The sequence below is a fragment of the Mytilus californianus genome, unplaced genomic scaffold (genome assembly GCF_021869535.1).
Source record: "Mytilus californianus isolate M0D057914Y unplaced genomic scaffold, xbMytCali1.0.p SCAF_4, whole genome shotgun sequence".
NCBI classification, from domain to species: Eukaryota; Metazoa; Mollusca; class Bivalvia; order Mytilida; family Mytilidae; genus Mytilus; species Mytilus californianus.
In genome coordinates this window covers 80,443,586-80,461,821 of record NW_026262690.1, presented here as the reverse complement: position 1 = coordinate 80,461,821, position 18,236 = coordinate 80,443,586, and the positions used below count along the sequence as shown (strand labels likewise).

General features: G+C 30.4%; 1 protein-coding gene across 3 annotated transcripts in view; it reads left to right on the top strand.

Moving 5' to 3' along the window:
* LOC127738640 (uncharacterized) overlaps positions 1–18,236 on the top strand; it is an 85,094-nt gene that overhangs the window by 22,029 nt on the left and 44,829 nt on the right. For all 3 annotated transcript variants that reach the window (XM_052249961.1, XM_052249960.1, XM_052249959.1), the window contains exons 8-14: positions 858–927; positions 4,275–4,347; positions 6,516–6,583; positions 13,170–13,276; positions 13,918–14,121; positions 15,497–15,594; positions 17,904–17,981. In XM_052249961.1, the coding sequence (XP_052105921.1) occupies positions 858–927; positions 4,275–4,347; positions 6,516–6,583; positions 13,170–13,276; positions 13,918–14,121; positions 15,497–15,594; positions 17,904–17,981 (698 nt within the window). The remainder of the gene's footprint in view (positions 1–857; positions 928–4,274; positions 4,348–6,515; positions 6,584–13,169; positions 13,277–13,917; positions 14,122–15,496; positions 15,595–17,903; positions 17,982–18,236) is intronic.

Genomic DNA, 18,236 nt, shown 5'->3' with positions numbered 1-18,236 from the left:
CAACCAATATGTCCTTCTAAAATTCTATCAGTCTACAGGTCATCTTTTAATATATCTAGTATACAAAATTTGTCAATTGGACAATATTTCCAAGGACTAGAGAACTCCTGAAAATCTGTAAAGAGTACTCCAGAATATATCAATTTCAAGTTCTCAAATTCTGGGAATTTACTGTGATTGACCTTAGTTTTTTATAGATTGACATAGTCACTTTGATTTGATGCAGGGTAAAGAATATATTTGTTTTCACAATCAGTATGCTTAAACTCTTAGCATCCTGCGAAAATATTTTCTCGATCTACAAGTCACATTTCAACTATGATATAACTATTACACAAAATTTGTGGATCGTTAGATACAGTATTTCCGAGAAATCCAAAAAACTCTTGAACATTTGTATAGATTATTTCTGAATACACCACTATTTAGTCTGGGAATTTACTGTGACACACCTCAATTTTGTTCCCAATGACCTCGTAACTTCACGTCTGTGACATCAAATGTTTTCTATTGTTGAGGTTCAAAATTATGTGATAATTTATTTCCTTCTTGGCAGACAAATTTAATTATTGTATTCAATTTCACAGCTAATTACATTTTTAGTATTTCTTCAACCTATGTAATGACTTAACATTCTTGGTGATATTTTCAAAAAGTCTTCTTTTATTGATGTAGACAGAAATATAGAATCATAGTAACTTATGAACCAATATTTGCTTTTCCTCCTGCTTCTTAAGAATGTACTTATACATTGTTTTAATAGTATATCTGTATGTAAATTTGATTTCTTTAGAAAACCAAGATATCAAGTGCTTTTGAGGGAAAATTTATATAGAATATTTTTTTTGTAATTTCAGATTTATCTTCACATGTTGTTAAAGACAATGAACAAATACAGACATTATTAGATAAGGGAAACGAAAGCAGGTTAGTACTTTGAATTTTTTTTTTAAAAAGACATATTTATACATATGCTTTTTCGTTAGCCCTCAATTTTACGTCATTTATAAGATTGATTGGCACTAAATTTCCAGTTGCAAATGTTGTATACATATGAGCAATAACATGTTAATATCAGAAGTTTAATATTCTTTTAAGTATAATTGTCATTGCCATCGAGGGAATTCCAGTCCTTAGTTCTGTACAAAAACTTGATTTTATTCTGGTCTTTCTGCTTGAGATATTAAGATTACAAATGTAGTCTAATGTGATGTTGCATTTGACTGGATATTTACTCATATTGGACATCATTATATGACATATTTTTTTTGTGTAGGCTATCTTATATGGAAGTGGCCTCATTTACTGAACCATGCAGTGTCATGTAAAAAATATTAATATTTGAATTGTTCTTAAATTGTACTGAATGCCAAAACTGTGACGATATAACATCAGTAAATAAAAAGTTCAAAAAGGTGTACTAAAACTATTATAATAATTTATAGAAATGACTACACCATTTAAATATTCATAAATTTTTTAAAACCTTTAATTAAACTTAATTGATAAAGGGTTCAACTGAAATTGCTTAAATTGATTCGAAATATTTTTGAAGTATTTAAATAGGAACAATAGAATGTTGTGTGACCTTTGGTGGGATGTTCAAACAAGACTTGACCGTGTAGAAATATTTATATAGATAATACTGCCAATACAATTCAATAATGAAAGTAGATTTGAGTTGAATGTTAGTTTAATATCTGTTATGTTTTAAAATATAATATTGAGATGTTTAACGTTAGAAAGTACATTAAGTTTGTTGTATAAAGATTTATCGTTACAAACTCTTCTTGGTCTACATATTTATTTACTTTCTGTAAACATGTCGTTGAATGGAATATTATTAAATATAGTTTATATCACCATTTGTACAAATGTTTTATCTAAGGTTATTTCATGCCAAATATCTTTTGCATTTTTGAACAGAAACTGAAATTTATTCGGTCATTTCTATTTAACAAATGCGGCTTCACAATAAATTCTTCGAAAATTAAGTATGAATATGAAAATGAGGACATGTGGTATCATTGTTTACCTTAGCTGAAAAATTAAATGTTGAAGAAAGGTTAGCAAAAAACTGGTCAATACTAGTAGTGACCAGGGTGGTGTTAAATATCAGGATATATTGGCAAATACTGGACAATTGACATTTTGATAGAACTTTACTATAAAAACCAGTCATTCCTACATTATACCGGGTCAATTACTAGGTAAATGGGCAGATAGTCACAGGACAAAAAATCACTAAATTGCTAGGAACAAAGGTCATAATTAATTAGTTAACAAATGGTTGAATATAGATGTAGGACTCGGTGGTGCGATGGGGACCCTGAAGTACGATGGTCACACTGAAGTGCGATGGTCTACGCCGAAGTGCAATAGTCCTTTTGCTGAAGTGTGATGGTCCTTTTGCTGATGTTTGATGGTCTCTTAAGACGTGTGATGGCTATAGTTAAAATCTACAGATGTTTAATTAGGGCCCCGCCGAATGGCGGACACCCTATAGTGATCAGTCTGTCCGTCTGTCTGACCGTCCGTCCGTCCGTTTGTCTGTCTGTCCGTCCCTCCGTCCGTCCATCTGTAACAACACCCAAGTTGACAACCCCAAGTCCTATGGTAAAGATCGTGTCCGCTCTATATCTTGAGAACTGTTATGATTTCAAAGTTTATACTTGACATGTATATAAACCAACACCAGAGGGTGTGTCATAAATTATGTACAACTTCCTAGGTCAAAGGTCAAGGTCAAAAACTTTGGTTTTAGATGACGACCCAATGTCCTATGGTAAAGATCATGTCCGCTCTATATCTTGAGAACCGTTATGATTTCAAAGTTTATACTTGACATGTATATAAACCAACACCAGAGGGTGTGTCATAATTTATGTACAACTTCCTCGGTCAAAGGTCAAGGTCAAAAACTTTGGTTTCAGTTGACAACCCCATGTCCAATGATAAAGATACAAATTTTTTACCACACATTATTCACAGCGGGCCCACAGAGATGGCTCCCATCTCAATGATATCTAGTTATTCTAATTATAATGAGATTTTGTTCTTTTATTAGTTAGTATATACTAGTAAATACCAAACATTCAATGTTTTCTCCTGTTGCAGTAAAAAAATATCTTGTTCCTTATTCTCATTCATAGCAGCCGTATAGATTTTCCGTGTATTTTGTTCCGTTCCTGACTAATCAAGTAGTATTTGCATTTCAAATAACTACTACGTTTTTCAGTCATTGCAGTAAGTACTGGTTTTAAAGGAAAATAACCTTTTATGTAGTGTTTATAGTGGTCAATATCTAAAAGATTGTATGAACTATGATAAATAATTGCTTTTTTGTCTGAAGTGATTTACAAAGTACACTACAATGTTACAGTTAGGACTGGAAATGCAATGACTATTTATCATGCCTGTCTTAAATTAAACAGGTTATACTCTTGATGTTTTACCTTAAAAAAAACTGAAAAGCTGCTTCCAACAAACAAATTGACTTCTACATTGACATGTGAACATTGATTTATGTAAGCCATCACACCTTTTCTTGAATAAAATTCCTTATACTGGGGATAATTTATTTTTTGTGGATATCAATTTATATGGATTGAGAAAAAAAAATTGTAATTCGGCAAATTTTCCATGCAAGTATATTTTAATTTCCTTGGACAATTAAATTTGAGGTTTACCTATACCCATGAATTCCACAAAAATTGGTATCCCATGCGTATACCTAGTCCTCCTGTCTTGGGTTTCTCTTAAACAAAAACTGGACTTAAATTACACTAATGTTTGTTTCTGTTTATGAAAACAAACCTACAATGTACATGCATATGGGAAAATTGTTTTACTGTGAATTCATTTATTTTCGTGGGTACCAATTTTCGTGGAATGAGAAAAACTTGCATTTTCGTGGATATTAAATTTCGTGGTTTTGGCAAAGTCTGCATACATACCTTAAGTAAATTTGTAATTCGTTGAACATTTAAATTCATGGTTCCCTTGTTCCCACGAAATCCACGAAAATTGGTATCCAACGAATATTAATGAATCCACAGTATATCCTTTATTTTTTGAAAAGTTTTGATTATGATTTTTCTCTTGTCATATTTTAGATATCCATTATAGTATATATATATTAATGATATTTGACTTTTAGATTTTTATTTATAATAAAAATCACAGATATTATATAATTTGGATATTATATTTTCAGTTTGAATCTAGCTCTATCTGTTTATTATTTTTCATGAGATGAAATTTTGTTATTCCAGAACTACAGCATCCACGTACATGCATGATCACAGCAGTAGAAGTCATGCTATTGTTACAATTAATTTTATTCAGGTGAGAAATAGTCTTTTTCTTTATAAGATTAATAACATAAACAAATGCCCCAAGATAATCAGCCTTATATATTAGTGGTTTGTCCATTTTCTCCTCATATGACGATGATTTACAATTGTTAATATGTTTTTCTGATTCGCTAGATGCAAAATTTGGTGTCTTCATGCTGTGCTTTATTTTTGCGTACATGTATTTTTATTGAGATAGATTTGTTATACATGTACTCGGTTATCTTTCCCTTTATAAAATAAGGAGATGTCACATGACTGTCAATGAGACAGCTATCCACCAGAGTATAGGTCAGCGTAAAGCCCTTATCAATGAGCAAAACCTTCAGGGCATAGCAAGCATTAAAAGGTCACATGATAGTACATAAAATAATTGAAATGAGAAAACAAGTGGCCTGATTTATGTACAAAACAACAGATGAAAAACAAATATGAAATAAAGCAACAAACGACAACCACTGAATTACAGGCTCCTGACTTGGGACAGGATTACCAGTTAACTTATGATGAAGAATCTTTTCAATTTCAGGAAAATTGTGTTTTGAAGAAATGTTACAAACAACAGGTTGAATTTATTGCAGTCAGCTTATTTCTGTTTGTTCTTCAAAGCTTGTTTTTGATAAATAAAAAGTATGATAAAATGGTTTCAAGTTGTAAGTTTGTAATCCTATTAAACTGATTTTTTCAGAGTAATTACAGAAAAAATTAGAATTTGTGGTTAAAGAGTCAAATTCAAAATACATTTGAAATATAGACTGCCACATAGAAAGTAAAAGAGTTTTGATTTAGTTCTTAAATCATGACATCTTTTGGAAACATAAAATTTTAAGAAGATAATAATCCCTATAAAGGTCCATTTTGTCATTTAGAAATGTATTTTTTGAGAGAACTTTTAAATGGAATTTGTTTACTTCAGGATTGCCTTTGCTAAAGAATTTTTGTTGTATTTGAGCATTTGAAACCATTTAATCAATCCTTGATTTTTCTTTAAGAATTTAAGAAAAACATATTAATAGGAGTGAAGAAGCTTATTTAAAAAACATAATTGAAATAGTTTGAAGTATGCCTAATAATTAATTTTAATTATAAAATGCTTGACGTTACTAAAATCTTTATTCCGTCTGATTAAATTTGTTATGTCATCTTTTGACACTTCATATTTAAGGTCACAAGTAGGTCATTGTTAATAAAGGGTAAAATTAATCTAATATTGAATGAAAAATAAAAGATTATCAACATACTTACGAAATATAATAGTATTAATGTGTCTACAATGAAGTATTCACTTTGAAGGGATTTTCTACTAAAACTGAAATTAATCTGATATGATTCAGTAAGGAGAGAAAGATTACGGTTTGGCCGAAGGCAGTGTTGCTGGATGTATTTAACTTAATACACTACTACTTATTAAATTCTTTCGTTTTTATCTACCCCTGTAAATTAAATTGATAGATAGTTTAAATATTTGACGGGCTATAAAAACAAGATCTTGTTGAAATGAGCAGTGTTTGATTGACTTTGGTCTATTATATATCCCTCCTGTTTATGTCCTAATGATAACTGTAGGTCTGATAATCCTAATGTCTATTGTTAATTGTTTTGATATAAGATATGTTCTGTAGCTCAGAGGTGCAGATCATTGACAGTTCTCATGTTCAGTGTGTAAAGAATTTAAAAATGACCATGACTTTTATAGACCATAGAATCAAACTTAGAAATATTTGTTATAGAGATCAAATGATCTGGGTTTTTTTTGTCCACTGTTAAGTAATTATCTGTCAATCAGACCTGTTTTAGAACTCTTAATAGTTATGTATTTTGGTCTGGATTTTTTTTTCTGTCATTGGGTTGTTGTCCCATTGATGTGTACCCATTTTTTTACTTATTTTCACGCAATAGTATTAATGTTTCTACAATAAATGATCCAAGAAAAAGTCTGTGAAACACAGAAAAAGCTGTTGCCATATGCATTCTGTTAGTATACGAAGAAGCCAGCAATGCAACACTGAAAATAGAAAGAAAAGTGGTTTTATGGTTGTATCATTTTGATGGATCTAAATTGAATTGTCTATTTCTTATGACTATACATTATTTGCACTTAAAAATAACTATAAATAACACAGGTTAATTTAAAAAAAAATGTCCTTTTTTTTTCTACAGGCCAAGTTAGATGACGATCTACCTCATGAAATTGTGAGCAAGATACATTTAGTAGACTTGGCTGGAAGGTAACTATTAATGCACTAGTGCACCACTTTTTAGTTAAGGCATCAGATGTGGTCAGTTCCATAGCATTACACGTAGATCTGGTAATTTCTAGTAAGTAGCACAGAAATATAAAATCAACCAATGCCAACAATGTTGTGGTAGAGTTCATCTTTCTAGTGTAGTTGGTTGTGGATTCAGTCTCTGGTTGTTTTAAACGTCTTTAAAGACACTAATATTAGTCTCTGCTGCTTCTAGGCTGTGCACATGGCATTTAGGAGTAAGAGCATAAACAGGTTGGCATAAAATCTGCTAAATTCAAGTCATACTTGGTTCTAGCATCAATTATCGCTGTCTGTATATTCCTAGTATAATGCTAACTACATAAAAGAAACAGATGCTTGATACTTTATATGTCGGAAGGCAATTTAAAACTACCTATGTATAGTAAATATATTTAAATTTGTGGACAATAAAATGAAAGTTGTTCAGTGTATTGTAGTATGGGCATAGTATTTGTAAGCTTCAGATTGATTCTTGCATTAAACACATCTCATTGCCATGCAATTTTAATGTAGTATTTGATTTTCCTATATGTAGGACCAATTGATATGAATATTTATGCTAATTTTGATCGATTAAAGTGAGTTTGATTTTAAACCATATATTTATTGAATTTGAAAGATGATAATGCAAAAGTTTTGTGCTTGCTAATTTTTCTGAAGAAGAATGACTCTTCATTTTTGTGGGTTTTTTTTTACGATTCTATTCTGGACTGGTAACAATACACAAATATAAAAGGTTCCTTAAATTTTGTTATGCATATTGGAAAGAATTCCAATTTGCTAAAATTTTCACCAAGCTAAATTCATCTATTTCAAATTAATCAGCTGATAAAATATTTTAGCTTATTACTAGTGAAAGGTATGAAGCAAGTGTACTGTAATAACAAATATTGAGGACTAGGATATTACAAGCTTAGTAACTTACTTTAGGGGCTTGTTTGTTATTTATAAGTTAATGGTAATGTATCATATTGAACTTGCTCAAACGCTAAGAAAGCAGTGGCAGATCCAGAAATCTTGTGTTTCTCAAGATTTATATGATTTTGTTTGCATATAATCGTCCAAATAACATTTTTGCCTTGCTTGGATTGCCAGTTTATATTCAGTTTTCTGGAATTAGGCTCCCCTTTAAAAAAATCCTTGATTGTTTGGCCTGGAAATGTTTCCAGCAAGACCCCCTCCCAATAAATAATAAAATTATATAACAATCAAAGAAACAAATAACAAAACAAATCCATGTAATCAAACAGAAAACCCGACAATGAGGAACAACATATGTGAATCAATATTGTAATAGGATGGGTAAGGAGGCAATCATTTATTACAATTTCAGGTATTCTTGAGTGTATTGCCTTTGTCTAGTTGTGAGGGATGCATATTTTAAAAAGCAATACATCAAGTTCAAATAGTTGATGATAGTTCAGTCTTTTTAATGCAATCTCATAAACCAAGCATTCTTTTTAACAAATTCATTTCCACCTGAGCAATTTAAATTTTGCAGATGATTAGACCAATCACATTATCCCATGTGTTATATGCATTTGCGATGAGGATTTAACATAAGACAAGTATTATCATGGAATACCATGGGGGGATTAGTGGGATGTAGGGATGACTTTAGGTCAAATCCATAAAAAGCAACATTTGTTATCAAATAAAGTTCAAATAAAAATTTGTGAAGGTATATTGCAGAAGACTGATTTTGTTGGGAACTAATGACAAATGATATAACGAGCATATATAACGAGCATATATAAGGATCATTTTTCAATCAAATTATTTATCAGTTTAATATTCTTTGATTTTCAAAAAGTTTAAAGAATTGCTTTAAGGACACTTTGGTCAAACAGTGCAGTATATTGTAAAGGAGACTTTCCAGCTGACCTGTCTTTGCGGTCATAGATAATTGTACTCAAGACTCAGATATCAACCAATCAAATTACTGGATTTGGTGTTTCAAGCACAATTTTTTTACTCCGAGTACTGAGTAAAGTTTTATGACCAAGAGTCCAGTCCTAATGTTTAGAGTTCTTTAAGTAATCACTTGGCGTCTGTCGTCCGTCATTGTTGTCGTCGTTGTCCGTCGTTGTTAGCTTTTTACAGAAATCTTTTCCTCTGAAACCACTGGGCCAAATTTAACCAAACTTTGCCACAATCGTCATTAGGGTATCTTGTTTAAGAAATGTGTCCGATGACCCCGCCAACCAACCAAGATGGCCACCATGGCTAAAAATAGAACATAGGGGTAAAATGTAGATTTTGGTTTATATCTCTGAAACCAAAGCATTTAGAGTAAATCTGACATAGGGTAAAACTGATTATCAGGTCAAGATCTATCTGCCCTGAATTTCAGACAAATCTGACAACCTGTTGTTGGGTTGCTGCCCCTGAATTGGTAATTTTAAGGAAATTTTGCAGTTTTTGGTTATTATCTTGAATAATATTATAGATAGAGATAAACTGTAAACAGCAATAATGTTCAACAAAGTAAGATCTACAAATAAGTTGACATGACCAAAATTGTCAGTGGACCCCTATAGGAGTTATTGCCCTTTATAGTCAATTTTTAACAATTTTTCGTAAATTTTTGTAATATTTTACAAAAATCTTCTTCTCTGAAACTACTGAGACAAATTTAACCATACTTGGCCATAATCATTATTAGGGTATCTAGTTTAAAAAATTTGGTTAAAAATAGAACATAGGGGTAAAATGCAGTTTTTGGTTTATATCTCTGAAACTAAAGCATTTAGAGCAAATCTGACAGGTGGCAAAAATGTTCATCAGATTTAGATTTATCTACCCTGAAATTTTTAGACGAATCCGACAACCCGTTGTTGGGTTGCTGCCCCTGAGTTAGTAATTTTACAGAAATTTTGCAGTTTTTTGTTATTATCTTAGATATCATTATAATATCTAATATCTAATACTATTAATTATGATTTTAACCTTATTTTAAATGATTTCCAAAGCATCAGTAAATACAGGTGAGCGACACAGGCTCTTGAGAGACTCTAGTTCATATTATTCCTTTGATATGATTTTTATTTCCTGGTATCTAAGGAGGTTATTGTCTCGTGCACAACAACCCATATCGTTTCCTTTTCTATGTTTGGATTGTCATACAAATAGAAAAACCCTCTTACATACTTTTGTAGACTAAATACCATCTTAAACGATCAGATTATTTGATAGTTGAATCAGTTTATATTTTAACTTGCTTTTGATAAGTACCCAAATCAAATTGACTTGTTTTGATAACATTTCAAATACTTCTATAGCCTGTTTTTGGTATTATATCACTACTATTACAACATTGTAATGAATGTCTCTTTAATAGCCCTCATAATCAAAAATAGCATTTAACAGTCTAATTCATTCTTTCAATAATACGAAAATAGATATATGTGATTTATATGAAACTAAATGAGAATATGAAACATAATATAATTTTCCTGACTTTTTCACTGAATACACAGATTATTAAAAATCTTCGGTGATTTATACTGTTCCCAAATTTTTATTTTTTTTTTAATTGTTGTAAACCAATTTGGTTGTTTTTTTTCATCTCTGCATCAATTGAAATTCAGATATGATCTCAGATTTTCTGTAAAATTTGTGACAGCATATAGAAATGTAGCCTTGCCTCATTATGCGATTGAGAAATATTTATGTCCACCAGCAGAAAAGAACGTCAAAATTACCTGAATGCTTTACAGAATACACTTTTTATGCAGATCAACAGGAAAAAGCATCAATTTTGCTTACATGTTGTATCCATTTGATTAGAATTGTGTATTGCTGTCATACCATCTTGTTAGTTCCTTGTTACCATGTTCAAAATAAGTGGATTTCCATACCTTGTTATGTTATTCAAAAGACTGGAAGTAGCTGTTTCGTTGTAAAAATACAACATTTAGAGCTTAACATATTGTATAGGTCCTGTTTGTAGAAGATAGATTGTTGACCTCTGTATGTGTTTCTGTTTTTGTGCATTGCTGGTTTGCTGGCTCATTGACAAATATCCTGTATCTCCTTTTAAATTGTAGCATTTATAAGTAGATGCAAGTTATATGGTTATTATGTATTTGAATGTTACCTCAGTGAGGTTTCACAAATTTCTCTTAACATCCTTTTCTAGAAAGAACCTTGTGTCAATGAAAGACATGATAATTGTAACGAGCTTCATCCTGAAAATGGTTTAGATATTACATGTAAGATGTGAAATGTTCACCCTTTCTGTGCTTAATCAATTTAACATAAGGGTTGTGTAGAAATCCCTATTGCTATGAGAATGCAAAAATTGAACCATTGATGAGTTAAGAACAAAAATATGAGTCACAGTGTATGACTTAACAAAATCAAAACTTCTTCAACTAATCTTCCAAAATGCTTAAACAACATGTGCAATGTCTGTTTATAAAGATTTATAACATTTTAAACTAAACCATGCTGGACCAAGTCTTACTCATTTTAATTGTTTCATGATACAGTATTTTATAGACTATCTGCAGTGTCACAGTGTCATATAACACTGTGACACTCTCGGCTGTAAAAATGTAAATTTTGAAATAAATCTTGAAATTTATAGTCTACATAGTAAATAGTTTAGGAACTATAAACATTGTTGGTATATACTATATAGCTGTACAATATTTGATAAAACAAATGTAATAGTTCTCAATACTTTTTAAAAATGTGCTAAGTAGCATTAAAGTTGCATGTCATTTTAACAGTATAATCATGTTGCGTCTCTTAATGTCTTTTCGTCCATTATGTTTTATTTTTATAACAGCTATAAAATACTAGTTCATTGTGAAATTGAGAAATTAAGTCTGAAAGATCTCTCTGCCCTGATGTTACCAAGCGGAAGTTCAGTTCACCCTTCTGTCAGTACATGAAATATGGTTTAAATGCCCTGTAAAATCTAAAGTAGTCATGTCCTTCCCATCTCAAACGATAGGTTCAGTGCAGAAAGTTACAGAGAGCTATGGGGTCAATAAAAAGAAAAATTCTATTGGCTCTTGTACATATATGTACTTTATATTTTGAGAACAATTGTTTTTCATCAACCCTTTTAAAAAGGGGTGTTAACAGATGTATATATGTCAACAATGTATAGTTGCTTACTGTATTTCATTTTGCAAGCTCTTACTAAACCTGGTGCAAGTTTTAAATTAATTCAAAAGAAAGGCATATACTTAAATTAAATTAGATATAAACTGTAAAGAAACGGCAATGATAGCTACTAAGATTCAGGACTTTGGACAGGTACATATTCATATTAAGCATGTTGCAGGGTACCTCCTCTTATTTGCTTGCTCAATAAGAGAACAAATGAATGTTTAAAAACATCAGTCATTTTAAGTAATGTTTTCATCACACATTAAGAATGTTAAAAGTTGAACCCATATTAAAATGCACTTTTACCATTAAGTCAAATAATTCAAACTCGTGTTCATCTTAATGTTTTGACCGACCTCTGTTTGTATAACAATGTCATTGTCATAGTATTGTATCTTGTTACAATTATTCAAAAATTGATTGTATCGAAAAGAATTTTTGTATAAGGGGTTGTTGTTCAAAGGAAAACGATGCATGTTTTAAAAAGTGTTTGATCAAATGAGGTTGTTGATTTCAGATTGCATAACTTTCTGATGAATGTATATTTATATAAGTAAATATTTGTTCCTCTGTTCACTTTTAGCTGGGCAACATGGAATTTAAAATATTGCTTGATATTACCTTGCATTCAAATGACAAATAAATACTTCAAACGTTTTTGTATCTAACTTACATAAATTGTTTATTCATTTAATTTATTGATGAAAAAGTGTTAATTTCTCTTTACTTACAAATAAAGAGGAACTCACACAAAATAGTGACTTTAATCTTTATTTGTGTATAAATCTTTTCTTTCTTTTATGTAGTTTAATTTAACTTTTGACTTCTTTATATAAGACAGTTTTCATTTTATTTATTTTTGTTTGTTAAAAGCTGTTTAGAATTGCTTTTGGAATGTTGTTATTTCTATTAAATTGCTTCATATCCCAGTATGTTAGCCATATTATGAGTTTATAGTGTTCACTATTTTGTCATGTTTTTATTCTGTTCTGAATAATGACAGTTTCCCCTTACTACTATATTTTGTGCCCTGTTTCATCTTGCTAGGAAAAGCATTAAACTTGCATGGAAAAATATTAATGAAAGATATCAAACTAAAGGAGCTTGATGTCTGAGGGGCCAGCTGAAGCCAGCCTCTGAGTTGGAGATTTTCTCGCTGCGTTGAAGACACATTGGTGGCCTTAGTCTGTTTTCTGCTCTTTGGTTGGGTTGTGGTCTCTTTGACACACTCCCCAAGTCCATTCTCTATTCTGTTGGATTTTTTTTTATAGAAAAATGCTAAAGCAAATGTTAATTCAAATTCCAAATGTATGAAATTTATCCTTTTGTTAAATAAATTTACATGTTTACATTGATATGCTGAAATATTGAATGTTTATAACATATTGTAATTGATTTGGTTATTCTATTCTATTTTCAGTGAGAGAGCGGATCCAAACTGGAGCTTAAATTACAAAGGCAGACTTAAAGAAGGGTCAAACATTAACAAATCTCTTGTCACGTTGGGAAATGTTATTAAAACCCTAGGTATGTTAAATCTTAATGTTAACATGTTTTGCATGTCTTTGGAAAATGTTATTAATATTTCATCAAATCTTTATGATGGTGCACCAAACTTACACAATTTTATGGTAACTTAAGATATTGTATTTATGCAAAACATCTTAAAAGAAATCTTACGAAATGTATTCAAACAAATTGATTCAGGTTACTTAAGGTCCAAAATGTTGTCCAATTTGGTATGCCTAATATTTACTTAAGATCAATCTAGGAAAGGTTGACAAATTTCTAGCATATCAAATATATGCAGTGTCAGAAATCTACAAGGACACTCAACAAGATCAAAGAGTTGAAATTTGGATGAAATATTGTTCTTTTCATCATTATTTTCACCAATTTAAAGGTTAACTATTTGAAAGTATTATATACCTCAAAACCAGGTCATTTTACTAGAATTAAAAAACACTCATAAAGTAAACATATTTCCAAGAAAGAAAACTTATAAAACCATACTATGTCCGTAACTTTTAGAGAGACTTGAGGAAAAAATGAAATCTAGGGAAGAAAAAACATAAGTCTTCTTTAATAATTCTTCTTCTATAAACTTCAGACCTTCAAAACAATCACATCTCTTTTTGTCTTAAGAAATAACTTTTTATACTTTGCAGCTGAGAAATCAATATTATCATGGAGTACCGACAGTCTAGGGTCCACTCAGAGTTTTGCCAGTAGTGGTGGTGGTGAAGGGAGAGCCAGCCCCTTCTGTAGTCCAAAACGTATGCGTCAACCATACATACCATACAGAGACTCTGTGTTGACATGGTTACTGAAAGACAGTCTTGGTGGAAACTCAAAAACAATCATGATTGCCAGTAAGTTATTTAGTAGATTCTATGCATGTAATTTTTTGTATGCCCATCTACAATAGAGGGGAGAATTGTTTTGCAGTACATGCTTTCATTTTCGTCAGGTTAAAGCTTTTGGTGAAAATAGAAGAGGAGTATTATGTTTTCTGGGCTGTGTGTCACTCTGTCTGTTTGTTCTTTTTTTATTCCTTCCTGTAGCATGTTAATGTTTTAAGTTAGTTTACCGCAAAGTTATGGTAACATCAACTTGAAACCTACACTTGTTCATTATGATGTGAACTTTTTTTATTTGGTTTGCTGAACAAGACTTATAGTGTGAGCAGGGCATGGTGTCCTATGGACAGACATTCTTCTCTCTGAATTTTCAATGTATCTGTGAACTTTCTTGAAATATGCTTTATAATACTTAATAATATAATGTACAAATGTATACTATCTATAAATAATCCATAAAGTCGCAAAAATTTGGTGTTGGTATAATACATCTATCCCATTTCTAGCCTCAATAGAAAGTTAATTGTAGACAAGGTCCCTTAATAATTAGGTTTGAACATGAACATGTGGTTAAATTTTGAGATCTTACTACTGTCTCACATGAATCTCCAGAACTCTAGAGGAATGTTCATGTGACTTTACTGTAGTATAGCCGACTATACTGTATGGGGTTTTCTCATTGTTGAAGGCCGTACGGTTGCCTATAATTGCTTACATCCACTTTGTTTGAACTTTGGTGGATAGTTGTCTCATTGGCAATCATACTTCATCTCCTTGTTTTTATATTAGTACTGTATAAGATTTTGTGTTAAACAGTAAATTCTGGTACCTTAAAATATGTAGGATACAGGGGCTATAGAATTGGAAGTTGAACCTGAGAATGTTTATGTCAAAAGTTGAAAGAAAACATTAATTGAGTTCATTCAATCAATTTTACATTACAACTTTATTTATATTCTTATTTTCTTTCTTATATTTTCTCCCTAAATTGTTTGACATTTTTAGTTAAAGTGTGTTATTGTTATAAATATCCAATTAAAACTAGATTATGAGTTTATAAAGAAGGGGTAGGTCTTGTTCAACAGTTATATATTATGTCCCTAAATAAAATATAATTGAGCATTTCGATTTATTTATCTTTTCGGTGTGGTCTTATATACCACATGCAGTGAACTTTTTAGAATTAAATGAATGCAACAATTGTACGCAATATTCATTGTTCATCATTGCATTACTATTTAGCACTTTTAAATGACTTTTATGTCATATTTTATTGATTTGAAGAGTTTTATGTCTATTTGACTGTTATTTGTTTATTGTACTTTTTAAGCTATCTCCCTTGCCAGTAATCATTATTTGATAATTATTTATTTATTTCTTTTTTCAGCTATCTCCCCAGCCAGTATTTGCTACAACGAAACCATCAGTACCCTCAGATATGCACAGAGAGCTAAAAACATTGTGAATAAACCAAAGATTAATGAGGTATAATGCTGAAAAGACTAAACAGTATCATAGATTTTGATTGGGTGATAGATTGTGCATTTGTCTTGGATTTTTTTACATTTGTTGAATTTCATTTCATATTGAACAGATACCCTGTATTTGCACAAGGATATCTCTTTTATTACCATTCTTGGTGTTTGCCAAATTTACCCTTCACAGCGACCCATAATTATTGTACACTTTATTAAACTCTGCTTTTAATTGCTAACATCACAATAGCCATGTATGCCAGGTGACAGAATATTGAAATCGAATTTCCAATGTTTACCTGTAACTTATTCATCTCTATTGGTATTCAATGTAATTGAACAGATATATCATGTTTAGGAGGGATATATGTGAAAAATACCAGTCATGAGAAGAAATTTACTTTCCATTGGGCTGAGGAAATCTCACCTCTGTCCTCTGATTATTTTCTCAAATATCTGTCCTGAACTTGATATATCTGCTCACTATTTTCTTAGTATTAGCTCTTCTTCCTTATATGTTACAGATGTAATTATAAGGTAAAAATATTTAATGTAAGCATCTAAAAATTTGCTGCAAAACATTATCTGAAAGAATTATTACTTTTCCTTAGGAAGTAAATTATAATAATTAAATATTTTGATATTAAGATTCAACATGAGAGAAAACAATCAATATAACTGGTAGTCAACCCCCCCTTAAAAGCTAAATAAACATTTAGTCAGTAATCAAAATGGTTGCCAATTGAATTGGATCTTATGAAAAATTGTTAAAAGTGTAAACCAAGTAGACACTGCATTTTGAGTAATAAATGGTTATCTGGTAATTATTGTTGTGACATGCATTCATTAAAGAATAACTGCAAATTTACAGTTGGTATGCAATTCTAAAAATTGACGACAGCCTTGTTCCTATCATAATCATCTTTTATTACTTATTATATACGCACAGACATTTAAATTGCTAATATAATCTCTAATTCTTTGAAAGAAAAAGTTGTTTATCGAATCTCATTTGTGATTAACAAAATATGTCTTTATGAAGTTGTTGAATGAAATTCAAATAGTGTATGATATAGATTTGTTCCATTGAAAGAAAATCAAATAATACTAGATAAATCTTTGTTCGGACAATTCAGGTCGTTAAATTACTATCCTATGTACCGGTACATGATATATACTTGTGATGCACTTTAATTTTTGACAAGATGTCATTTTGACAGTACAGAAGGTGTGGTATATAAATAGACTATTCATACTTATAATAAAATGCTTATTGCATAGATACCTTTTAATATTGTCAGAAAAGAGATAGGATCTAAATTAAGACATTTTACGCATTTTAATCCTTGCTTAAACATTTTCTCCTACAGGGAAGTTCAATATGAAATATTTTGATGGTTTTCTTTTCACACCTTTAATATAATGGAGTGGAATTTATATAAGTGATAATGATATTACTAAGATCAACATGCCAAGTTTGATTGAAGTAATATGAGTTTCTAACTTATATGTTGAGTGCAAACATTCCTGTGTGTTTTAATACTTAAAAATATATTTAAGATGACCTTCAAAACCTTGAATAATTTCTCCTTAGACGTATGCTTTTACCCTCCCACTAAAAATAATATTTGCTCTGATGAAGAGTTCTCATTAAGTTATCAGTTTAAAAGAAAATCCTGTTTTTTCTCAGGGTTAATTTAAGTGTATTGCAGTTATCTGTATTAAATTTATACCACATGCAAGGGGTCAGTTTATAATTATAACTTTTAAAAATTTATAGTTTTTTTCTACATTTTACTGATTAAAATGTATTTTAATACAGTTCTTTGAGTCTACATTATATATATATATTGATATGAAATTTGTATAAACCTACTCACAGAATGGGTGGTATACTGCATTAACCATGACCATCAATATGTCTGTCCAGTGTCTTTAACTTGTATTACATATTAATCAGCTTCTGAATTATAGAATGATTTGATATTTGGTCTTGAACTTTATGATGATGAGCACAGAATTTTCATCAATGTGTAACTCATCTAAAACGCTATTTTTATGTAGGCTTTTCTTTATACAGTAAACATGAATATACAAGATAATTGTTTTATTCATTTATTTTCTTTTTTTGTTACCATGCAAGCGTTCTTAATGTATTTTAAAAGGCAGTTAATGTTCATGCAGAATTGTATTTTAAAGATAATGTTTAGATAAATTCAATTAACCCGCTCTAAGAATTGAATTTCTGTTAAAGGCCCCTGCATGCAATCCTTGACAGTGTCTTATGATTATTATTAACTTAGTCTTACTGTATTGCAGGATGCTAGTGTGACATTAATAAGAGAACTGAGATCAGAGATTGACAGACTTAAACAGTTACTGTCAACTTCACAAATGGTAAGTTGTCTGCTCCTATGTTTGTAGATATTTTTCTACTCCATAATCCACAGTTTCAGATCTAAGGCACTTTAATAAATTTGATTTTCCATAAATACATGTATGTATATTTGGTAAGTATTTGATTGTCTTTGGATTCCTTTGAAAATGTAAAGCAAAATTCAATATTCAAAGTTTTGAAACTGGGAAATTAAAAGAAAGATAAACTTGAAATTGCTCATGTAAGAAGAGCTGGAATGAAATAGAAATTATAGA